The sequence below is a fragment of the Hordeum vulgare genome, chromosome 2H (genome assembly GCF_904849725.1).
Source record: "Hordeum vulgare subsp. vulgare chromosome 2H, MorexV3_pseudomolecules_assembly, whole genome shotgun sequence".
Classification (NCBI taxonomy): domain Eukaryota; kingdom Viridiplantae; phylum Streptophyta; class Magnoliopsida; order Poales; family Poaceae; genus Hordeum; species Hordeum vulgare.
In genome coordinates, this window is record NC_058519.1 from 109,384,213 (window position 1) to 109,410,004 (window position 25,792).

General features: G+C 45.9%; 1 protein-coding gene across 1 annotated transcript; it reads left to right on the forward strand.

The window, feature by feature from the left end:
• Window positions 1–19,829: 19,829 nt before the first annotated feature.
• Window positions 19,830–24,107, forward strand: LOC123425393 (putative methylesterase 11, chloroplastic). Its single transcript, XM_045109087.1, has 5 exons — window positions 19,830–20,269; window positions 21,994–22,230; window positions 23,007–23,150; window positions 23,284–23,415; window positions 23,511–24,107. The coding sequence occupies exons 1-5, from the start codon at window positions 19,958–19,960 to the stop codon at window positions 23,796–23,798; spliced, it is 1,113 nt and encodes a 370-aa protein (XP_044965022.1). The 5' UTR covers window positions 19,830–19,957; the 3' UTR covers window positions 23,799–24,107.
• Window positions 24,108–25,792: the final 1,685 nt, after the last annotated feature.

Below are 25,792 nucleotides of genomic sequence, written 5' to 3' on the forward strand. Positions count from 1 at the left end.
ATACACCAGAATACAAGGGAAAACAAAGTAAAGGTAACAGATAACCGCAAGTGGAATCGGTGGAGACGAGGATGTGTTACCGAAGTTCCTTCGCTTTGACAGGAAGTACGTCTCCGTTGGAGCGGTGTGGAGGCACAATGCTCCCCAAGAAATCACTAGGACCACCGTATTCTCCTCACGCCCTCACACAATGCGAGATGTCGTGATTCCACTATTGGTGCCCTTGAAGGTGGTGACCGAACCTTTACAAACAAGGTTGGGGCTATCTCCACACAATGCTCGGAGGCTCCCAACAAGACCACGGAGCTTCACCACAATGGATATGACTCCGAGGTGACCTCAACCGTCTAGGGCGCTCAAACACCCAAGAGTAACAAGATCCGCAAGGGATTAGTGGGGGAAATCAATTTTCTCTTGGTGGAAGTGTAGATCTTGGCCTTCTCAACCAATCCCTAGGAAATCAACAAGTTTGATTGGCTAGGGAGAGAGATCGGGCACATATGATCTTAGGGAGCAACAATGGAGTCTTGGAGGGTCAAAGGTAGGGTTCTTGAAGTGGAAGAACCATTTATATAGCGAAGAAACAAATCCAACCGTTACCCTCACTCTCAGCACGAGCAGGGCGGTACTACCGCTGGCAGCAGCGGTACTACTGTTGCCCCTCCATCGGTACTACTGCCAGCTCCAGCGGTACTACCGCTGAGCCCATGGTAGCGCAAGGACTACTACCGGGCCTACCACTGCCAAGAAAGTCTTCGCAAAAAGTCCGACGCAGTACAACCACAAGGAAGGCGGTACTACAGTCTTGGAGCGGTACTACCGCTGGCGAGGGGCGGTACTACCGCCACCTAGCGGTACCACCGCCAGGCTGGGGCGGTACTACCGCCAGCCCCAGCGGTACTACCGCTAGGACCAGAGCGGAACTACCGCTCACCTCCAGCGCTACTACCGCCAGAGGCCTTTTTGCAAGATAGAGAGAAAGAACAGAGGAGGAACAAACTCCATAGGTGCAAGGGAAAAGAGATGGAGATAAAATGTGTGCGTGCGAGATTGATTCCACCCAAAACCTTTCCGACACGGATCCCCTCTTAATAGTACGGCGTTCCTAAGACTCAAAACCACCAAAGAAAATTGTAAAAGACACCGTGCTTCTATTCCACGTAGGGGTGCCGAATCGTCTTGTGCCTTTGTCATGTATTATCTAAAATACTCAATGCACACGATTAGTCCATTGAGGTATTGTCATCAATCACCAAAATTACTTAGGCATAAATATGCCCTAACAGGATGCCTCAAAACCTGGCAGCATGGGAGGAGACAGCCCCGGCTCCTGAAGCATGACTGGAGAGCAGAGCCGAAGCAGCGTCTGACTTGGCCGCGCCAACGGTAGCAGGGAAGGACAACCTTCACTTCTTTTGGATCGACGCGATGGCTGGAGCACTGTCGTGGGCGACAGCGGAGGGAAGGCCGGTGGAGTACGGGCCTCGCGGGAGCAGCGACGTGCAGCGTGTGGCGAGCGGGGACGTGCTGGGCTGTGATCACGTCCCTCCGTAGGCAGAAGAGGGCCCTGTAGTGGCAGCGACTCGAGGGCACGGCACTGGAAGACCCGGAGCCGACGAGCACATCAAGAGGCTGAGCAGCAGCGGCCGGCTCGGCAACGCGGCGGTAGCCACCGCCCTCCCGTCTCCCATCGCGCCCATCACCACGACGGTTGTCACGCGAGTTGTCCCTTATATGGCACGAGAGGCTGCGCCGGATGCGGTCACCCCATCCCTCGCGACTCCTGGAATTGTCGCGGTCGCGGCGTTCCCGGTCATCACGATCATCGCCTAGGGTCGTCATCGTGATCGCGTCGGTGGTGGTCGACGGGGCGCGAGATGTGCTCGTGGGGGTCGCGTGCCTGCCGCTCGCCGTCCACGACACCCTTGTGGTAGTTGTACCCCTTGGAGACTATCCTTGACCTTGTGTGGGGTCTTCATGGATTGACAGGTGAATGATCACCCGATGCTCCAGCCCGCGACGACCGACGACGATGGGCTGACCCCAGCGCGCGTTGACAAGGTCACCGCCGTCCATGCCCACACCCCGAGGACCTCCATGTCCGTCTTGAGCTTCGACGCTGTTTTGATGTAGTCGATGGAGCACTCCGGTCCGATGGCTTGCGCGACGACGAACTCGTCCCAGGCATGAAGCGGGAGCCCGTCGAGGCACAACCGAACATGGTGGACGAGATCCACCTGCTTGGAGTGCGCCTCAAGCCGCCAAGGGCTGCAGCCGGGTGTCACGAAACGGGATGTCCCCGCGGCCGATAGCGCGGGCGCCATGGTGCTGGTGAAAAAAGCGCACCAGGTAGACTTCAGGGAAATGCTTGACGACTCACACGTCGTCAGCCAGCATGCCCATGGTCTTTCAATTCCGTCATGAAACACAACGGCGCTGCTTGATTCTTACACCATGGTCTTTCTTTTCCTTTGGACAATTTGGCACCATGTTCTCGCGCACCAACGCTTGGTTAGGTTTGACCCGTGTGGTACCCGATTCCAGGCGACGCATGCTAAACAGATCGGTACGTACTACTACTAGCAGAGTAGTATCGGCATCGTTGGTCCACACGGCTCCATCCGTTTCTGAATTTTCTAAAAACACCAGTGCGCGGCGCGCTGCCGCTGACCACGAAGCCGAGTGGTGTCCGAGCATGATTTCCTCGCGGATCAGCCTGGTCAACGGCACACGTTGCTTCCTCTCCCCGCAGAATCTTTCCAGTAACATATCCAGCCTAATAATACTACTAATACTGGTAATCGATCGTGACGTAGGCCGGGTCGAGATGATTTGTGTTTGACTGGGGGCGCACGCAGGGCTTGAATTGCATCCCATTCAACAACCTTCCTTCCCGGCTCAACCCAACTTATTCCTTGCTCCCGTAGAGAGCTAAGGTAGTCGTTGTCTCGTCGCCACGATGACTCAAGCGCCGAACCCATCCGGCGCATTTGCAAGCATTATCTTTTATATTCCTAAAGAAGAATAAGCCAAGATACGTGAGCATGTGCAGTACGAACAGGGGCAGACGTGCGTGTAGCATGTGGTGGACACGTACACTCCTGGAGCTACGTCGCCGACTCAGCGTGAACGTTACTTGCAAGTCAAACCACCTGGCCCCGTTCAATCCCTTCCTTCAGCGTCACACCGCGAGCTCTTTTCCTTCGACCCGTTCAGCCGTCTCCGTGCGCCGCCGCCCGATCTGTTCCGTGGGCACGCCACGACCCCGTCGCCGTCAAACCACGGAACGGTCGCCCCGGCCGGCAGGAAGCGTGAAACAGAGCGTTCGTTCCAAGAGAGCCGGCGGATCACGGCAAAAAAACGAGGAAAAATAAACCTCGCAAAAAAAAACATGTCTGTGGTTCTGCGGTACGTACTCGCACGTCGCTGCTCCGAATGAGCCGCCGCTTCGGCTGGCCGCCGGCAGGCCGTCGTTTCCTTCACCGAACGGGCCCGTGACCCATCACCGGCCGGCCGGTGCCGATCCGCTCCATCGCTGCTGGAGTCTAGAGGTCACGTCGCTCTCGTTCACGTTCGCTACGAGCTACTCCCGTTCCTAAATATAAGACCTTTTAAAAATTACACTATGAACTAGATACGGAGCAAAATAAGTGAATCTACATCCTAAAATATGACTACATACGACTACATAATGCAATTTCTAAAAGATATTATATTTAGAAACAGAGGGAGTACGAGGTAGCGTGGGCGCACCCACGCAGAGGCCACGCCTGTTGCCAAACATGACGCATATCTGTTTTACTAGCGGTGGTAGCGGCACAGTCATTTGCAGCCACCATGAAATATAGTATACGGAGAGTGGTTTCAACCGCAACAGTGCTCCCTGCTGACACTGGCTGCTCAATTTCAAGGCTCCGAGTTTGCTCCATCAAAAGAAGACGTGATGGCGCATGGAAAAGGAACGAGCCATCCATGCCAGGAAATGCAGGCTTCTGCTATGCGCAGTGTAATTTTTCCGTTGTCACGGGACGGTCGATGACAATGGGATATGCGACGCATTCCGTTTTTCAAGAAAAAACTTTGCTTAGTTTCTCATAGAGTATGTATGCTTTTTTCCTACTACGCCCCTGGCAACACGGTAATTTTCACCTACTACGCCCCTGGCAACACGGTAATTTTCACCGGAGATGGATGAATCTACGCGAACTGTATTGATTTTGTGAGTTACTCTCCGTCGTTATTATAACTAGCACACGGGCACGTGCAACGCACGTGTATGCTAGTATATGCTAATCAAACATAACATAATACAAGGAAAAATTTAATATTATATTAACCACAACAATGCTCATCTAAAAATAATTATTTTAAAAAATTAATTTGCATAATTCATAATTCGAATTTTTCATCTATGAAAACCAAATTTACTGAAATCATCATCATTCTACAAGCGGCAAGCGTGCACACAAGGATTATGATTTTTTGCATCATTCTGTAGGTAGTTCGCTTACTTCTCATAGGAAGTTTGAGCATACCATCATTGACCTACCAATGTGAATTGAATCTCATATACTGTTGTGCTAGTTAAGTCTTTAAAACAGGTTTCTCCCGCTATAAACCGAGATGCAACAGGGTGATAATAGTCAAGCTGATAGAAATGTTAGTCTCAAAATCAGGAAGAAATATTAGTCAAGGTCACGATGCCGCCGGACAGTATCGTCAAGCTCCTCCCTGCTCTTATTAACCCAAATGACAACTAAAAAATAACAATATGGTACAGTAAAGAGAAAATTGCTTGTCAAACAAATGAATGACTTATTTCTCATCACATGGAATTACAGGATATCTGAGGCGATCAAATCATTCTAGCTTATACATGTACATATTGAAAGCGGCCAACTCGAAGCATATTCAAAAAATCAACAGCACCGGCGAAAGAAGGCCCTTCTCCACGGTAGCCAAGCAAGCCCATGACATTCTCATAATTTAATTTATACAAGCCTGTGATACACAAGTACAACCGTTGGAATCAAATACGAACCGAATAATATATGATTAAAATATATAGCTGGATCATCAGGGTTACTAAAAATTGGTTAGTACGTCACATCATTACTAATGTGTAAATGAAAAAGATATGCAGGTCAGGTATGTCCTGCTCTCACTCTGTAGATGCGGCAAGGCAAACTGTTTTCAGAGTGCCTGTTATAAAAGCCAAGAAAGAAAATAGACACTTAGAGCAATCTTGTCAGATTCCTGAATTTCATTCCTGAATCTTAGCAAGAAATGCACGATAAGTAGCACGTTGCTCTTGAGTTAAACTACAGAAAAGAACCTCTGTTTTCTTGGGAAGCTGTGCATTGACATCTGCTTTCATTCTCCTAAGAAGATACGGCATGATCAAGTCACGCAGGACAACAACACATCTGTATGCTGTGGACACTTGCAATGGTGTTGCATTAGCATACCCTCCGACAGTTATTGGAATAGAGAACTCGGTCTCGAACACCGGCAGGACGCCTAATTTCCCATGGAACACGAAATCAAAGAGAGACCACAGTTCTGAAAGTTTATTCTGAATAGGCGCTCCTGTCATAATTATCCTGTGCACAGTCTGCAATTGCTTGCACACCAGAGTTACCTCGGCATTAGGATTCCTTATGCGGCGACCCTCATCCAATACAACATATCCCCATTCTATATCAAGCAACTTCTCCCGTATGATGCTTAGCTGCTCATATGTCGTCAGAAGCAAGCCTGACCCTGAATTTACAACACGTGAAATCAAGTCATCCCACTTTTGTGCAGGCTTCACGTGTGTAACCTCTTCCTGATCGCTATCCCAAGAAACATCACTCCCAGAATCACTGTATCTCTTGCCCTTTTTGTTGGGGAACGTCGCATGGGAAACAAAAAATTTCCTACGCGCACGAAGACCTACCATGGTGATGTCCATCTACGAGAGGGGATGACTGATCTACGTACCCTTGTAGATCGTACAGCAGAAGCGTTAGTGAACGCGGTTGATGTAGTGGAACGTCCTCACGTCCCTCGATCCGCCCCGCGAACAATCCCGCGATCAGTCCCACGATCTAGTACCGAACGGACGGCACCTCCGCGTTCAGCACACGTACAGCTCGACGATGATCTCAGCCTTCTTGATCCAGCAAGAGAGACGGAGAGGTAGAAGAGTTCTCCGGCAGCGTGACGGCGCTCCGGAGGTTGGTGATGACCTTGTCTCAGCAGGGCTCCGCCCGAGCTCCGCAGAAACGCGATCTAGAGGAAAAACCGTGGAGGTATGTGGTCGGGCTGCTGTGGAAAAGTCGTCTCAAATCAGCCCTAAAACCTCCGTATATATAGGTGGGAGGGAGGGGACCTTGCCTTGGGGCTCAACGGCCGAGTCCAAGGGGGAAGGCTCCCCCCCCCCAAACCGAGTTGGACTTGGTTTGGTGGGTGGGAGTCCTTCCTTCCCTTCCCACCTCCTCCTTTTTTTTTCTTTTCTCTTTGATTTTCTTTCCTAGGCGCATAGGGCCCTTTTGGGCTGTCCCACCAGCCCACTAAGGGCTGGTGTGCCACCCTCAAGGCCTATGGGCTTCCCCGGGGTGGGTTGCCCCCCCCCCCTCGGTGAACTCCCGGAACCCATTCGTCATTCCCGGTAACTCCGAAAACCTTCCGGTAATCAAATGAGGTCATCCTATATATCAATCTTCGTTTCCGGACCATTCCGGAAACCCTCGTGACGTCCGTGATCTCATCCGGGACTCCGAACAACATTCGGTAACCAACCATATAACTCAAATATGCATAAAACAACGTCGGACCTTAAGTGTGCAGACCCTGCGGGTTCGAGAACTATGTAGACATGACCCGAGAGACTCCTCGGTCAATATCCAATACCGGGACCCGGATGCCCATATTGGATCCTACATATTCTACGAAGATCTTATCGTTTGAACCTCAGTGCCAAGGATTCATATAATCCCGTATGTCATTCCCTTTGTCCTTCGGTATGTTACTTGCCCGAGATTCGATCGTCAGTATCCGCATACCTATTTCAATCTCGTTTACTGGCAAGTCTCTTTACTCGTTCCGTAATACAAGATCCCGCAACTTACACTAAGTCACATTGCTTGCAAGGCTTGTGTGTGATGTTGTATTACCGAGTGGGCCCCGAGATACCTCTCCGTCACACGGAGTGACAAATCCCAGTCTTGATCCATACTAACTCAACTAACACCTTCGGAGATAGCTGTAGAGCATCTTTATAGTCACCCAGTTACGTTGCGACGTTTGATACACACAAAGCATTCCTCCGGTGTCAGTGAGTTATACGATCTCATGGTCATAGGAATAAATACTTGACACGCAGAAAACAGTAGCAACAAAATGACACGATCAACATGCTACGTCTATTAGTTTGGGTCTAGTCCATCACGTGATTCTCCCAATGACGCGATCCAGTTATCAAGCAACAACACCTTGTTCATAATCACAAGACACTAACTATCATTGATCAACTGGCTAGCCAACTAGAGGCATGCTAGGGACGGTGTTTTGTCTATGTATCCACACATGTAATTGAGTCTTCATTCAATACAATTATAGCATGGATAATAAACTATTATCTTGATACAGGAATTATAATAACAACCATATTTATTATTGCCTCTAGGGCATAATTCCAACAGTCTCCCACTTGCACTAGAGTCAATAATCCAGCCCTCACATCACCATGTGAATTACATTGTAATAAATCTAACACCCATACAGTTCTGGTGTCGATCATGTTTTGGCCGTGGAAGAGGTTTAGTCAGCGGGTCTGCTATATTCAGATCCGTGTGCACTTTGCATATATTTACGTCCTCTTCCTCGACGTAGTCGCGGATGAGGTTGAAGCGTCGTTTGATGTGTCTGGTCTTCTTGTGAAACCGTGGTTCCTTTGCTAAGGCAATGGCACCCGTGTTATCACAGAACAAGGTTATTGGATTCAGTGCGCTTGGCACCACTCCAAGATCCGTCATGAACTGCTTCATCCAGACACCCTCCTTAGCCGCCTTCGAGGCAGCCATGTACTCCGCTTCACATGTAGAATCTGCTACGACGCTTTGCTTGGAACTGCACCAGCTTACCGCACCCCCATTAAGAATAAATACGTATCCGGTTTGTGACTTAGAGTCGTCCGGATCTGTGTCAAAGCTTGCATCGACGTAACCTTTTACGGCGAGCTCTTCGTCACCTCCATACACGAGAAACATCTCCTTAGTCCTTTTCAGGTACTTCAGGATATTCTTGACCGCTGTCCAGTGATCCACTCCTGGATTACTCTGGAACCTACCTGCCATACTTATGGCCAGGCTAACATCCGGTCTAGTACACAGCATTGCATACATGATAGAACCTATGGCTGAAGCATAGGGGACGGAGCGCATATGCTCTCTATCTTCATCAGTTGCTGGGCACTGAGTCTTACTCAATCTCGTACCTTGTAAAACTGGCAAGAACCCTTTCTTGGACTGTTCCATTTTGAACCTCTTCAAAACTTTATCAAGGTATGTGCTTTTTGAAAGTTCTATCAGGCGTTTTGATCTATCCCTATAAATCTTAATGCCTAGAATGTAAGCAGCTTCTCCTAGGTCCTTCATAGAGAAACTCTTATTCAAGTAATCCTTTATGCTCTCTAAAAACTCCACGTTGTTTCCAATCAGCAATATGTCATCCACATATAATATTAGAAACGCCACAGAGCTCCCACTCACTTTCTTGTAAATACAAGATTCTCCAACCACTTGTATAAACCCAAATGCTTTGATCACCTCATCAAAGCGTTTGTTCCAACTCCGAGATGCTTGCACCAGCCCATAAATGGATCGCTGGAGCTTGCACACCTTGTTAGCATTCTTAGGATCGACAAAACCTTCGGGTTGTATCATATACAATTCTTCCTTAAGGAAACCGTTAAGGAACGCCGTTTTGACATCCATCTGCCAGATTTCATAATCGAAAAATGCAGCTATTGCTAACATGATTCTGACGGACTTAAGCATCGCTACGGGTGAGAATGTCTCATCGTAGTCAACTCCTTGAACTTGTGAAAAACCCTTTGCCACAAGTCGAGCTTTATAAACGGTCACATTGCCGTCAGCGTCCGTCTTCCTCTTAAAGATCCATTTGTTCTGAATAGCCTTGCGGCCCTCAGGTAGTACCTCCAAAGTCCACACTTTGTTCTCATACATGGATCCTATCTCGGACTTCATGGCTTCTAGCCATTTGTTGGAATCTGGGCCCACCATTGCTTCTTCATAATTTGCAGGTTCATTGTTGTCTAACAACATGATTGATAAGACGGGATTACCGTACCACTCTGGAGCAGCACGTGGTCTCGTTGACCTGCGTGGTTCGACAGAAACTTGAACTGGAGTTTCATGATCATCATCATTAACTTCCTCCTCAACCGGCGTCGCAACGACAGAGGTTTCCCCTTGCCCTGCGCCACCATCCAGAGGGATGAGAGGTTCGACAACCTCGTCAAGTTCTATCTTCCTCCCACTCAATTCTCTCGAGAGAAACTCCTTCTCGAGAAAAGCTCCGTTTTTAGCAACAAACACTTTGCCCTCGGATTTGAGATAGAAGGTGTACCCAACTGTCTCTTTTGGGTAACCTATGAAGACGCACTTTTCCGCTTTGGGTTCCAGCTTTTCAGGCTGAAGCTTTTTGACATAAGCATCACATCCCCAAACTTTAAGAAACGACAACTTTGGCCTTTTGCCATACCACAGTTCGTATGGTGTCGTCTCAACGGATTTTGATGGTGCCCTATTTAAAGTGAATGCAGCTGTTTCTAATGCATAACCCCAAAACGATAACGGCAAATCAGTAAGAGACATCATAGATCGCACCATCTCAAATAGAGTACGATTACGACGTTCGGACACACCATTACGCTGTGGTGTTCCAGGCGGTGTTAACTGTGAAACAATTCCACATTGTCTTAAGTGAGTACCAAACTCGAAACTCAGATATTCACCCCCACGATCAGACCGTAGGAACTTGATCTTCTTGTTACGATGATTTTCCACTTCACTCTGAAATTGCTTGAACTTTTCAAATGTTTCAGACTTGTGCTTCATCAAGTAGACATAACCATATCTACTCAAATCGTCAGTGAAGGTGAGAAAATAACGATATCCGCCGCGTGCCTCCACGCTCATCGGACCACACACATCGGTATGTATGATTTCCAACAAGTCACTTGCACGCTCCATTGTTCCGGAGAACGGAGTATTAGTCATCTTGCCCATGAGGCATGGTTTGCACGTGTCAAGTGAATCAAAGTCAAGTGACTCCAAAAGTCCATCAGCATGGAGTTTCTTCATGCGCTTTACACCAATATGACCTAAGCGGCAGTGCCACAAAAATATGGCGCTATCATTGTTAACTCTAACTCTTTTGGTCTCAATGTTATGTATATGCGTATCGCTATCAAGATTCAATATGAACAATCCTCTCACATTAGGTGCATGACCATAAAAGATGTTACTCATAGAAATAGAACAACCATTATTCTCTGACTTAAAAGAGTAACCGTCTCGCAATAAACAAGATCCAGATATAATGTTCATGCTCAACGCAGGCACTAAATAACAATGATTTAAGTTCATCACTAATCCTGATGGTAACTGAAGTGAAACTGTGCCGACGGCGATTGCATCAACCTTGGAACCATTTCCTACGCGCATCGTCACTTCATCTTTCACCAGCCTTCGTCTATTCCGCAGTTCCTATTTCGAGTTGCAAATATGAGCAACAGAACCGGTATCGAATACCCAGGCACTACTACGAGAGCCGGTTAAGTACACATCAATAACATGTATATCAAATATACCTGATTTTTCTTTGTCCGCCTTCTTATCTGCCAGATACTTGGGGCAATTGCGCTTCCAGTGACCCATACCCTTGCAATAGTAACACTCCGTTTCAGGCTTAAGTCCAGCTTTGGGTTTCTTTGTCGGATTGGCAACAGGCTTGCCGCTCTTCTTCGAATTACCCTTCTTGCCTTTGCCATTTCTCTTGAAACTAGTGGTCTTATTCACCATCAACACTTGATGCTCTTTACAGAGTTCAGACTCTGCGACTTTCAGCATCGCAAACAACTCGCCGGGAGACTTGTTCATCCCTTGCATGTTGTAGTTCAACACAAAGCCTTTATAGCTTGGCGGCAGTGATTGAAGGATTCTGTCAGTGATAGCCTCTTGCGGGAGTTCAATCCCCAGCTCAGCTAGACGGTTTGAGTACCCAGACATTTTGAGCACATGTTCACTGACAGACGAGTTTTCCTCCATCTTGCAAGCATAGAATTTATCGGAGGTCTCATACCTCTCGATCCGGGCGTTCTTCTGAAAGATAAACTTCAACTCCTGGAACATCTCAAATGCTCCATGACGCTCAAAGCGACGTTGAAGTCCCGGTTCTAAGCCATACAAGACTGCACATTGAACTATTGAGTAGTCCTCCTTACGTGCTAACCAAGCGTTCTTAACATCCTGATCAGCCGTAGCGGGTGGTTCATCTCCTAGCGCAGCATTAAGGACATAATCCTTCTTCCCAGCTTGTAAGATTAGCTTAAGATTACGAGCCCATTCTACAAAGTTGCTTCCATCATCTTTCAACTTAGCTTTCTCTAGGAACGTATTAAAATTCAGGATGACTGTAGCGTGAGCCATGATCTACAACACAAATATATTAAAAGTGGACTTAGACTATGTTCAAGATAATTAGAGTTTAACTTTAATCAAATTATTCGCTAAACTCCCACTCAAAAAGTACATCTCTCTAGTCATTTGAGTGGTTCATGATCCACTTACACTAGCTCAAGTCCGATCATCACGTGAGTTGAGTATAGTTTCAGTGGTAAGCATCCCTATGCTAATCATATCATCTATATGATTCATGATCGACCTTTCGGTCTCATGTGTTCCGAGGCCATGTCTACACATGCTAGGCTCGTCAAGCTTAACCCGAGTGTTCCGCGTGCGCAACTGTTTTGCACCCGTTGTATGTGAACGTTGAGTCTATCACACCCGATCATCACGTGGTGTCTCGAAACGACGAACTGTAGCAACGGTGCACAGTCGGGGAGAACACAATTTCGTCTTGAAATTTTAGTGAGAGATCACCTCATAATGCTACCGTCATTCTAAGCAAAATAAGGTGCATAAAAGGATTAACATCACATGCAATTCATAAGTGACATGATATGGCCATCATCACGTGCTTCTTGATCTCCATCACCAAAGCACCGGCACGATCTTCTTGTCACCGGCGCCACACCATGATCTCCATCAACGTGTTGCCATCGGGGTTGTCGTGCTACTCATGCTATTACTACTAAAGCTACATCCTAGCAAAATAGTAAACGCATCTGCAAGCACAAACGTTAGTATAAAGACAACCCTATGGCTCCTGCCGGTTGCCGTACCATCGACGTGCAAGTCGATATTTTCTATTACAACATGATCATCTCATACATCCAATATATCACATCACATCGTTGGCCATATCACATCACAAGCATACCCTGCAAAAACAAGTTAGACGTCCTCTAATTTTGTTGTTGCATGTTTTACGTGGTGACCATGGGTATCTAGTAGGATCGCATCTTACTTACGCAAACACCACAACGGAGATATATGAGTTGCTATTTAACCTCATCCAAGGACCTCCTCGGTCAAATCCGATTCAACTAAAGTTGGAGAAACCGACACTTGCCAGTCATCTTTGAGCAACGGGGTTACTCGTAGCGATGAAACCAGTCTCTCGTAAGCGTACGAGTAATGTCGGTCCAAGCCGCTTCAATCCAACAATACCGTGGAATCAAGAAAAGACTAAGGAGGGCAGAAAAACGCACATCACCGCCCACAAAAACTTTTGTGTTCTACTCGAGAAGACATCTACGCATGAACCTAGCTCATGATGCCACTGTTGGGGAACGTCGCATGGGAAACAAAAAATTTCCTACGCGCACGAAGACCTACCATGGTGATGTCCATCTACAGAGGGGATGAGTGATCTACGTACCCTTGTAGATCGTACAGCAGAAGCGTTAGTGAACGCGGTTGATGTAGTGGAACGTCCTCACGTCCCTCGATCCGCCCCGCGAACAATCCCGCGATCAGTCCCACGATCTAGTACCGAACGGACGGCACCTCCGCGTTCAGCACACGTACAGCTCGACGATGATCTCGGCCTTCTTGATCCAGCAAGAGAGACGGAGAGGTAGAAGAGTTCTCCGGCAGCGTGACGGCGCTCCGGAGGTTGGTGATGACCTTGTCTCAGCAGGGCTCCGCCCGAGCTCCGCAGAAACGCGATCTAGAGGAAAAATCGTGGAGGTATGTGGTCGGGCTGCCGTGAAAAAGTCGTCTCAAATCAGCCCTAAAACCTCCGTATATATAGGTGGTAGGGAGGGGACCTTGCCTTGGGGCTCAAGGAGCCCCAAGGGGGTCGGCCGAGTCCAAGGGGGAAGGCTCCCCCCCAAACCGAGTTGGACTTGGTTTGGTGGGTGGGAGTCCTTCCTTCCCTTCCCACCTCCTCCTTTTTTTTATTTTCTCTTTGATTTTCTTTCCTAGGCGCATAGGGCCCTTTTGGGCTGTCCCACCAGCCCACTAAGGGCTGGTGTGCCACCCTCAAGGCCTATGGGCTTCCCCGGGGTGGGTTGCCCCCCCCCCGGTGAACTCCCGGAACCCATTCGTCATTCCCGGTAACTCCGAAAACCTTCCGGTAATCAAATGAGGTCATCCTATATATCAATCTTCGTTTCCGGACCATTCCGGAAACCCTCGTGATGTCCGTGATCTCATCTGGGACTCCGAACAACATTCGGTAACCAACCATATAACTCAAATACGCATAAAACAACGTCGGACCTTAAGTGTGCAGACCCTGCGGGTTCGAGAACTATGTAGACATGACCCGAGAGACTCCTCGGTCAATATCCAATACCGGGACCCGGATGCCCATATTGGATCCTACATATTCTACGAAGATCTTATCGTTTGAACCTCAGTGCCAAGGATTCATATAATCCCGTATGTCATTCCCTTTGTCCTTCGGTATGTTACTTGCCCGAGATTCGATCGTCAGTATCCGCATACCTATTTCATTCTCGTTTACTGGCAAGTCTCTTTACTCGTTCCGTAATACAAGATCCCGCAACTTACACTAAGTCACATTGCTTGCAAGGCTTGTGTGTGATGTTGTATTACCGAGTGGGCCCCGAGATACCTCTCCGTCACACGGAGTGACAAATCCCAGTCTTGATCCATACTAACTCAACTAACACCTTCGGAGATAGCTGTAGAGCATCTTTATAGTCACCCAGTTACATTGCGACGTTTGATACACACAAAGCATTCCTCCGGTGTCAGTGAGTTATATGATCTCATGGTCATAGGAATAAATACTTGACACGCAGAAAATAGTAGCAACAAAATGACACGATCAACATGCTACGTCTATTAGTTTGGGTCTAGTCCATCACGTGATTCTCCTAATGACGTGATTCAGTTATCAAGCAACAACACTTTGTTCATAATCAGAAGACACTGACTATCTTTGATCAATTGGCTAGCCAACTAGAGGCTTGCTAGGGACAGTGTTTTGTCTATGTATCCACACATGTAAATGAGTCTTCATTCAATACAATTATAGCATGGATAATAAACGATTATCTTGATACAGGAATTATAATAATAACTATATTTATTATTGCCTCTAGGGCATAACTCCAACACTTTTTACTTGAACTGTTTGCAGAATCATGTAAGATCTCAACTTTTAATTTTGGATACCATTTACTGGCCTCCCTTCGTCACTGTTGCAAAAGGGTCACATGAAAGATAACAATGCTAGGCTTGTACATACCACTGTCATGCAAAGCACCAAGAAATGATAAGACCTGCACGGTCTTTCCTAAGCCCATTTCATCGCCAATTATTCCACCAGCCCTTTGACAATGTAACTCCCATAACCACTGCACTCCCACTTTTTGGTAGTCAAACAGCTGATTGTAAACTGAGCCAGGAATTCTTAGACCACCTTCAAGGATGACTGGAGGTAACTCATCAGAACCTTCTATTACTTCATCTTCATCTTCATCTTCAAAGGAAAGCAACCAAACAATGTCGAGATTGAGACCGATTAAGAGTAAATAGAACTTACGAATACGTGCTAAAAATGTGAAGATCAAATATATCATAGTCTATTTTAAATAATATAAAGAGTCAAACAAGACGTGTGAGAACAACAAAATCATCAACGAAAATACAGTAAAATAATTGTATGAAGTTGAGGACTTCGACACACCATAAATCACGAAAAGTACAATGTGTTTTCCTCCTAACTCGTTCATCCATGCATTAAGGGCTGGAATGCATACTTCCGAGTTCCATGGATACACAACAATTTACACAATATAGAGCCAGCTATCCTCCTCACTATCATCCAGGCATACGATCTGCAAAGCTTCAAATGTATCCTTCCCTATTGCCATACATGTCACGATATTCCCCATAATTACCAGCAATTAAGATGTCCATTCCTTATATCACAAAGTAATAAAGAAATATATTTAGCATGTGAACCTGTTGGAGCGTAAAATTTTGCATGGAATATTTTCATAGAAGGATAATAGACTGCAAGAGTAGATGCATATTTGCATGTCTTAAATCAGTTATTTAATCATATCCCATAAATGAACTTTGTAACAAAATGCTAACAACATATATAATCTTTGATGCACGTCTCGACTAATGAAATTCGTGAAAAACAAAACATCAATTAAGTAAATTAAACGACTCAATGTGAAGACCCATTATTTTAATTTAATAGCATGCCAAACCTATCACATACGCAACCTTTCCAAGACAATCTGTTAAATGAAACCGGCAATTCTTCACGGAGATGCAACCAGAACCTTAAATGTACAAATATTTCTTAATGTTTAGTGAGAAATTGTTTAATCAAATGTAGATAGGGTTAAAGGGACAAATACATAGCAAACAAGAAACATGAAAAACAGAGTACTCTCCAATGCAGCTGGTGTAGGGGTTATTGATAGGATTATCTTCAACCAACTCATTATAAATGTATCAATAGGTATCAACACGTTCTTTGTTATATCAGGTGGCAACCTGACAACTATTAATCTAAACTCACTTGTGCAAACTTGCTGCCATTTGGCATTAGTAAGTGCGTAAAATTTTCAGGAATGCGGGATCGATCAAATTCAGTTTGCATGAACCATTTTAAAATGTAGTTTTTGACGTCCCAAATTATTTTTTTAGAGAAGAAATCACCTAAAATAAACGTAAAAACTAATCAAAGATCAGGTGTTGCCGACAAGCTCATGCGACCTGCTCGATCTATATCACCGGCTCAAACCTGTTGATGCACATGGAGCTTAAATACAGTGATCGGGTGCAGAGGGCGCGATGGATCATGTCGCCGCCACATGCCCTTATCCCCGACCACCAGTCCACCACATGGCTCTGCTGCAAATTGAGAGAAACTCGAGAGTAGATAGGGAAGAAGTTGCAGAGAAAGAGAGAGGAGTGTTACCGGCTTCGGAAGGAGCCTGCTTGGAGCAGCGGTCGTCTTTGGCAACGGTCCCACCCCGTCATCCTTCTTCCACTTATCCGTCGTTGAAAAGTCGCTGCTTCGTGTGGCGGCAACGTCCAGCGTCCAGTAAACTTGTTGAACAATCTAGAAAACTTTGAATTTAAATGCATGTCAGAGAATTTTCCTTTCCAAAAATACCAACCTTTACTTTTTAAAGTGTGATGGTTTTTTTCCATCAAAAATTTAGAATTATCCCGCATTATTCATGGTCAGAGAACTGAATTGTTATATATCTCTCATAGGCAAACTACTTTAATTTAAAGAAGCGACTATTGCATACCTGTATGATTACCATTAAGGAAGTTTCAAAAAAACTACACTACCAGAAACATGACTTACAGGTTAAGGTGTCATCAAATATAATTTTTAGCATTAATATAAGTACTGGACCTCCTGCCTTGAATACCTCTCCACACATGCCCTTGTGTTAGGATCATCATGCAGATTTTGGTTAGGGATAGTTTCATAGGCTAATTAAAATTTACTGGATGAACTGGATAAGTATGACATGAATTTGACAAAGCATGGGGGCAGATTCCTTTCTGTCTATATTTTATTGTATATGTTTATTGAAGTAACCCCACTCCTCCTTGTTTTCAGTTTCTTGGAATTTCCTATCCCAAATGATATTGCATTTACTGGAGAGATTGGCCTTGGTGGTGAACTTAGAACTGTAAGTTCATATGTTTTTCTGCTTTGTGTGGCCATTGCTGGCTGTGAATATACTTAGTTGGTACTTGTGGCTTAAAGAAAGAGTTTGTATTTGTTGAGAAAAATGTGCCTTCAGAAGATTAATTGGGAAACAGGATCACCTATGTTCTTTCCCCAAGCCTATGACAATGCTTAGCAATTGTACTTCCGACCATTTTACTGAAGCCAATAAATATTACTGCCACAAGTAGATTTTGCAGAGCCATGGAGCTATTAACAGGTTCATAAGAGAAGTATGGCCCTAAGTACCACTTTTTCCAACAACCACCGTGTCTTGACCCGTAAAACAACTTGATTAGCAAATTTTCTGTATTTCAAATAATATTATGATACGATATATATGGTTCCTGTGAAGAATTTGCAATGCTATCGACTACTTGTTTGCCCTTTATTGGCTTATATGTTTTTCCTAATAATGCAAATGCATCTTACGATGGCTAACATTCTGCTGTACCTGGTTATGTACTTTTCACAAATGGATTTCATACATGGCAAGAGTGTAAAATAAATGTTTTGGGTACGGCAATTTGTTTATTTAAATGGATATTGGTTTGTAAAATCTAAATGCACAATAAAAAAATGATGCTGGAGGGGGAAGAAACCTACCGCTTCTCCTCCTGAGAATGCTGCGAAGGCTACACAGAGGCAACAAAAATACACCATTATTGCTCCACTTCACCGGAAGAGTAGCATACTCATGAAGCCCCATAGAATAAATTACCTAGAAGATGCATATTTTAAGCATGTATATAAGCCATTACAAGAAGCTGGTAATAGATCGAGAGGAAAACTAAGCAAATGCCAAGAACCGATGGGTTTGTTCGCTTTGCTGAGCCCAAAAATATAATCTTGAACCAACCAGGACGGGAACAGGTCCCGGACCCTTTCAACGCCTGGCATCAGCTTGCAAACCCTAACCAACAGCCCACCCTAAGCCGCCAAGGGAAGCAGAACAGAGCAAATCGCCAACTACATCCGACGCCACGAATAGACGAGCGCCGATTCGGCGTCGAATCCCAAGAACCCGCCGCTACGCGCCCCCACCGGGGGGCGCCGGGATTGCTTGCGCGCAAGGGACGCGGGGATGAGATTCCGCGAGGGGAGGCGGGGGAGGGGGGACGGCGAGCGCGCGTACCTTCTCCTCGCTGCGCGAATCTGTGGAGATCGCCATGGCTGGCTGCGGAGCGGGGGAGGAGCGGACGGGCAAGGGCAGGGCGGGTTTGGAATTGGGGCTTATCCAGATCGCGGATTTTGTAGGTTTACAGGCTCAACGGTCGGAGGAGGGGAGGCGGCGAGGTCGGAGGTCCGGGGGGAGGGCCATCGGGGAGGGAGAGGAGGGTCGGCGGGGAGGGAGAGGACGTCCGGCGTGCTGCGGGGCGCGGCAGTGGTGGAGAGGCGGAGAGGGTGGCCGACGGGGAGGGAGAGGAGACCCGACGGGGAGGGAGAGGGGTGCGGGGGCGGGCGTCTGCGGGCGGTGCGGGGGCGGGCATATCGTTTTTCTCTGTACGTGGAGGTGGAGCACGGTCAGCCTAACTGTAATTGGTAAATGCACAGTGTGGTGCTGCCTTGATGGTGGATAGGCGTTAGATTTATAATTCTTTCCTAATCGTTTGGTGGAGATCCTTGTTCGGTTTTGTGTGGGTAATTCCTGTGTGTACGTAGGGAAGTTTACGTTTGATCTTTTATTAGTAGTATAGATAAAATGGACAGTGCTCTGCGCCGGCGCATCGGCTTAAACTTTTGGTCGGTCGCACGCGGACCGCTCAATCAGTCAGATTGGATCTCTTATGATCGTCAGATCTTTTCATGTAGCAAAAAAATTCGATGCACCAAATTTCGGCCACAATGCAGCAAATTTCGGTTACGGATACATAAAAAATATGGTTGTAGAAAAAAATATGATCGTAGCAAAAAAACGACGGTGATGATGCGTGGTAGTAAAACAAATGTAGGTTGTAGCAAAAACAATCTGGTAAACTCAGGTTGCAACTCTAACTAACATGTATACAATTTTTTAATGAACGATTATAGCAAAAAATATTATCGGTTATAGCAAAAATTAACACGGACATAGTAAAAAATTCGATAAACTCGGGTTACAACTAAAACATGAATGCAATTTTCTTAGTGAAAAAAATGTAGCAAAAATTATCAACGATTTTAGTAAAAAATCCTATCGATAGTAGCAAAAATAAAAGAATCGCACGACGCGCGTAGGACGGGCCTTCGGCCGGCGCCGTCGGAAAACGTTTCCCTAATAAAATCTGTTTAGAAATCTGCTGACCAAACACGCTGCATTTCCCGTGCCGTCGTGTCAAATGAAGGCAGCACTACCTCTGTGTGATCCCTCAACAACCAACCACCGGGACACGAATTTCGTCTCAACGGAGGTCCCTGTCCGCAAAAACGGCGGTACCAACGGAAGTAGTATAAATTTTCGTATTCCTTTCCAGCCGTTTCTGCCGCTCCCTCCCCCCTCTGCTCTGCTGCTCCATCTTCTTTCCCCTTCCTCGTCCCACGACGGCACGACTGCTGCTGGTTTCCTGAATCGGAGCCGACGAGAGAGGAGGATCCGATGGGCGCTCTCATGTCCTGCATGTCCAGCCCGCCCCCCTCCGGCTCCCCGCCGCAGGCCAAGCGGCGCTCGTCCGCCTCCTCCCGCCGCGGCGCCAAGGCCGCGGAGATCGACGAGCAGGCGCTGGCCGCCGCCGCGGCGCTCGTGCTGGGGCAGCGCGGGGGAGGAGGCGGCGGCGCGTTCGACCGGTCCGCGTCCGTGCGGTACGCCGCGAAGCGGCAGCAGCAGGGCCCGCCGCTGCCCAGGAGCTCCAGCACGCGCCCGCGCTCGCTCGCCGACCCCGAGCTCCAGCCGCAGCAGCTCCTCGCCAAGGTATCGACGCCCTCCTCCGTCCTTCATCGGTCGGTCGCTCCTCCCGGTCGCATTGCTTGGTCGGTCCGCGTGCCGCCGCGTGGAATTTTGACGCTGCGCCGTGTTGACTTTTCTGGTGGGGATTGGTTTTCGCGTCGGCCGTTGAGAAGCCCTGTGATTGTCCAGTTTCTACGCGGCTTCCCCTATTTCTACGGTGGAATTTTGATCCCTTTCCATGCTTTGCTCAAACTATACACGATATATCTGGATTGCTCCTTGTTTTGGGTTTATCGAGAGTGACGGCCAAGTAGTTCGCGCTTCAATTCTATGCTGCTCCTTCGACGAATCCATCTGGGTTTCTTAAATATGTCTTGAATCCATCACGTCCTTCGATTTGCTTCTGCGCCCAGTGCGACTATCTAATGTGAGAATTACCAAGTAGATTAGCAGTGCTTCCGTTTCGCAGGTGTCCTCTGAATGTCTGACCTATCTGTGCCACTGGCTAAGTGGGGCTATAACATGGGGTCCCGTATGCCATGGGAGCAGGGTTAGTCAAAACATGGAAAACCTAGAGCTCCAGGGGCCTCTGTCCATTCATCTCTCCGTGATTGCACAATGTAATCCATATGGCAAGCCACTAAGCATTGATTTCAGTAAAAGTCCAGAACGTATTTGGGAACTACGGCCGTCTGGGTGATGGGTGGTGGTTGCTGTTGGTACATATTGGCATGATTCAGAATTCAGACGCCATTACATTGATTGTTTCTTGTACCGGCCTGATATTGTCGCATGTGTTCATTTATTCTAGAGAAGGGACAAGGAGGGTACCTTCCAACTTGTCCCATGGATTCTAGTTCCTGATGGTCTTTACTTCGAATTGTTTCAGTCACGGTGAATCTGTGTTGCATAGGTTTTCAAAATAAAAATGTTTTGTTGTTACCTAGTCTGTCTTTAGTCTTGACCGTTAGTGGAAATGGCTGCCGGCAGCATCTTGGCTTATATACCGGAGTACTAATTCCAGTGCGGACATGGCTACCAACTACATGTTGACTGTTGACTAAGAAGAAGATGCCGGCCGGCCGGCCAGCAGGGAGGTTTTGATTGATTGTGTAGTTCGTGTCTGACATTTTCAATGCTACTGGTCAGTTGATGTGTGTATATATGCTAACTGAACTAGCACGCCATTTGGCAGTTAATTGGTGTTCTTGTTTTCGAATCACTGGCAAACAAACATTTCTACAGTTAGTGACGGGGGGTCGTGGTGTATTGAACCGGTTTATGGAGGGTTGGGAAAAAATCGGTGAAAGGGCCGCCTGGTTTATGGAGGGATGAATAAAAATCGGTGGAAGGGCTAGCTGTAGCGACGGGGGATCTGCCGTGGTCGAACCATCACGACAGACGGCATATCCTCCTTTAATAGTAGAGATAAAAAACACAAATACCTTTGACACTCTGTCTAGTTCCTATGCTCTTGAATTCCTTGTGAACTTCAAAGGATTTATTGCATATCGGTGCTTAGTAATGCAGATGTTTCAGAGTTGTTTTAAGCTTCTCGGAGATGTATTCTTTGGCTCTAATATATATTGGCTGTATGTATGTAAGATGTGGATCTACCATGTAGAGGCAGGAAGCAATAAAGCTCTTCCATTATCTAAACAAAATAGATGTTTCAATGTTGTTTGCATATGTAACGGCGGTCATTGCATCGGTATAGCCATCTTAACCAATGTGCTGTTTTTAAACAGGATTTGAATACCAAAGATTTGGAAACCAACATCATTGTTCTTGTTCACGGAGGTGGGTTTGGTGCTTGGTGTTGGTACAAGACCATGTCACTTCTTGAAGATAGTGGGTTCAAAGTCAATGCTATTGACTTAACAGGCTCCGGGATTAATTCTTCTGATACAAACAAGATTAGCAGTCTTTCAGAGTATGCTGAGCCACTTACATCTTACCTTAAGGGCCTAGATGATGCTGAAAAGGTTTGTTCTCTTTTGATATTCTAACAGAATATGTTTCACATATTTAGCAAAAATTACTTCAGTTTGGAATACTTATTAGGCTAATCATTGACCATTGCGATTGATAAGATTATAAGATGTTAAGTATTAGGATAGACACTATTAGCCTAGGATAACCCCTAAACGTTCGGGGCAGCAGCATGTATGTGAAGGAAAAAAAACATAATCACAGAATGCTCTCAGTATTTTGGAACCAATTTCTGTAAACTTTTTCCGAGGATCACAATCAAGGAATCATGCTGTAGCAGTGCAAAACAGTGAACGCCGCCGAAGTTATTCTGGTTGTCATGGTTTGAAGTCTGGGCGTCAGTATTAGAGTATTAGTTAAACAAAACTCTTACATGACGAAAATTCTCCAGATAGTTTCCTAAAGCGTCTGTGTCTGTGTGGTGTGATCGGCTCGCCGGTCCAGCGGGATCACATGAAAACGCCCATTCTTGGTGCCGTACTACTCTTACTTAAGTAGTTTTGAGTTGCTACGTCACATGCCATTAATGTATGTGTAATTTATTTATCAAAGGATGCCACTTTACTCGCTGATGCATCAGATTCAATTTCACATTTTCTTAGTATTGTTGGAATTTTTTTGGCACTGGTTTTGATATTTTCCAGCATTACATAATTTATTTTGAAGAGTTTTTTTTTCCTTTGAGACTGGTCCCTGTTCTGTGATATTTCCGGCATTTTGTTCACCTAAGCAAATATATACATCATTAATAATTCTTGTTATTACATAGGCTATCTTGGTTGGACATGATTTTGGGGGTGCTTGCATATCCCATGCGATGGAGAAGTTTCCATCGAAAGTTGCGAAGGCTGTTTTCCTGTGTGCAACAATGTTGACAAATGGACATAGTGCTCTTGATATCTTCCAACAACAGGTTTGACCTCTGTGACAGCATAATTACATTTAAAAATTTGGAAAAAAATATCTTCAATGTTGTCTAGCGTTCGAGTTAGTATATCTTCAAAGATTCTGCCTGATGCCAGACAATTCTGCTCCCATTGTTTTAGATGGATACAAATGGTATGCTCCAGAAGGCACAGGAATTAGTATACTCCAATGGCAAGGACCGGCCTCCCACCGCAATCAACATCGACAAGGCTTTAGTAAGAGATCTATTATTCAACCAAAGTCCTGCCAAGGTATACTGTCAACAATCATGTCCAATCATATCATTGAAATACTGAATCCTAGTTTTGAAATTAACATTCCACACCCACTCCATTTGTCTTTGTAGGATGTATCCTTGGCTTCGGTGTCCATGAGACCTATCCCCTTTGCCCCTATTACGGAGAAACTCATGTTAACAGAAGGGAACTACGGATCTGTGCGACGATTCTTTGTTGAGACAACAGAGGACAGCGCAATACCTCTTTCTCTTCAGCAGAGCATGTGTATGGCTAACCCACCGGAGAAGGTTCTGCGGTTGAGAGGGTCAGACCACGCACCTTTCTTCTCGAGGCCGCAAGCGTTGCACAAAACACTGGTAGAGATAGCAACCCTGCCGCGACCACAGGCATCATGAGAGCTTGTCCCGTGTCGGAATATTTTTTCAGCCGGCGACATCGCCATGATTGTTCCCATGACTGCTGCTGCTGCTGCTGCTGTATATTTTGGTATGAGAGTAAGCTGGAGGAAAAATGCTAAGGTTTGGAAGCCGTTGTACAGGACTGTAAGCAGCAGAGTAGGAGCTATGAATTTCACCCTTATCTCGACGATTACACTTTTCCGGTGTACTAGGACATGTTCATCATCACCATGTGTAAGTGTACTACAGGTCTACAGCCAATGTGAGAAAAAGAAGAGGAGAATATTACTAACTGCTTTTATTTTATCTGTCGATGCGAATTATGGTCCTATGTGTGTGTGAGATTGCCGTCATGGAAATTGTTATTTGCCCTTTTGTTCCTTGTTAAGCTGGGAATCCAATAGACTCATGGATATGGCTCAAAAGGCATATATGTGGACACAGAAAAGGCAACAACAATTTTGAATAAATTGTAAATTGTAAAAGCTAGGACTTACTCCAGACCTTATACCCTAATACTATGTTCCTAGCAAATGCAACAAAAGTTTGAACCGACGAAAAAAGCTAAGCAATTCATATATACACTTAAACTTTGGAGGCTGCAGGGAAGGGGCATTACCTTCTTGCTTGGTTTGAATTGGCACTTAGAGCATCTCCAACACGCGCGCAACCGTGCGGCACGTTAAAATAAGCATACAACGCCGATTTTTTGCGATTTTTTACATGGCGTAGAGCACTGTCTTCAGCGATCGTTGTAAAATATAGCGTGCGCGAGCCGCTTCGGCAAGCACTATAAAAAAAGGCGCACGCAACACATACAACATTTGACACTTCAAACAAAACAAGAAGATCAAACACATAAAAAAAATGAACAATAAATAGTTTAATTTTATTACAACTCAAACAAATAGTTTATTTTCCAATACAACAAATAGTTTATTTTCCAATACAATAAATAGTTCAAGAATACAACATCAAACATACAAATCACTCGTTTTGTCGGTCATTCCATTTCCGCTACTCCTCGATTAGATCCTTCTCAAGATCGTAATGCGTTTCGCCACGTCGAATGACATAATAGGAGGCAACAAATCGGGCCACCCTGGCAGCCCTACGCCGCACTCGCACGGGATGTCCCAAGAGCTCATACTGAGAGCAGTCTAAATCTTGGTCACGCTCATTCTCGATGATCATCTTATGCATGATCACACAAACATGCATGATGTATCAAAGGATCTTTTGATCCCAAAATCTAGCCGATCCTCTCACAATAGCAAATTGGGATTGCAAAAGCCCAAAAGCTCTCTCCACATCTTTCCTAGCCGCCGCATGAGCATTGTGGAAATCTAGATTTTTCTTACCTTCCGTTTTTTTCAACGGCTTCACAAATGTTTGCCACTTTGGATAAATGTCATCCGCAAGATAGTAGTCATAGTTGTATGTATGGCCATTTGCTACAAACTGCACCGGTGACAGTTCACATTTGCAATCTTATTTATGAGTGGTGACCGATTAACAACGTTAATGTCATTCAAAGATCCATGTTTTCCAAAAAGCATGCCAAATCCAAGTCTCTTGATCGGCCACTGCTTCAAGGATTATAGTAGAACCCATTTTTTGGCCGTGGAATTGTTCATGTCATGCCTTAGGACAGTTCTTCCAACTCCAATGCCTCATCATTCTGTTGTCGCCATTGATCTTATCCCTCCAAATTTTCTGCCGACCCATAACCGAACCACCGTGCTTTGGCTTTTTATTGATGTGCATAGCTAGGATCATTGCAAGTTCTTCTTCCTCTTCAATATCAAATTCTCTGTCGGAAGAATCATATGACGAACTCATCTACAATATTGAATTTAAACTAATCTATAAAAACTACAAACAACATGCGCCAAATTCATGTAAAAAATGTGAAGTTGGAGCAATATATACCTTACAAGCGTTTTGTCGAACACCGTGTAGGCGCCGAGCGACAGTGGGGGTGAAAGCAC

Coding starts and splice junctions, on each gene's coding strand:
- LOC123425393 (XM_045109087.1), top strand. CDS start 19,958: ATGGGCGCTCTCATGTCCTGCATGTCCAGCCCGCCCCCCTCCGGCTCC. Junction 22,231..23,006: donor GCCTAGATGATGCTGAAAAG/GTTTGTTCTCTT, acceptor GTTATTACATAG/GCTATCTTGGTTGGACATGA. Junction 23,416..23,510: donor TCAACCAAAGTCCTGCCAAG/GTATACTGTCAA, acceptor TTGTCTTTGTAG/GATGTATCCTTGGCTTCGGT.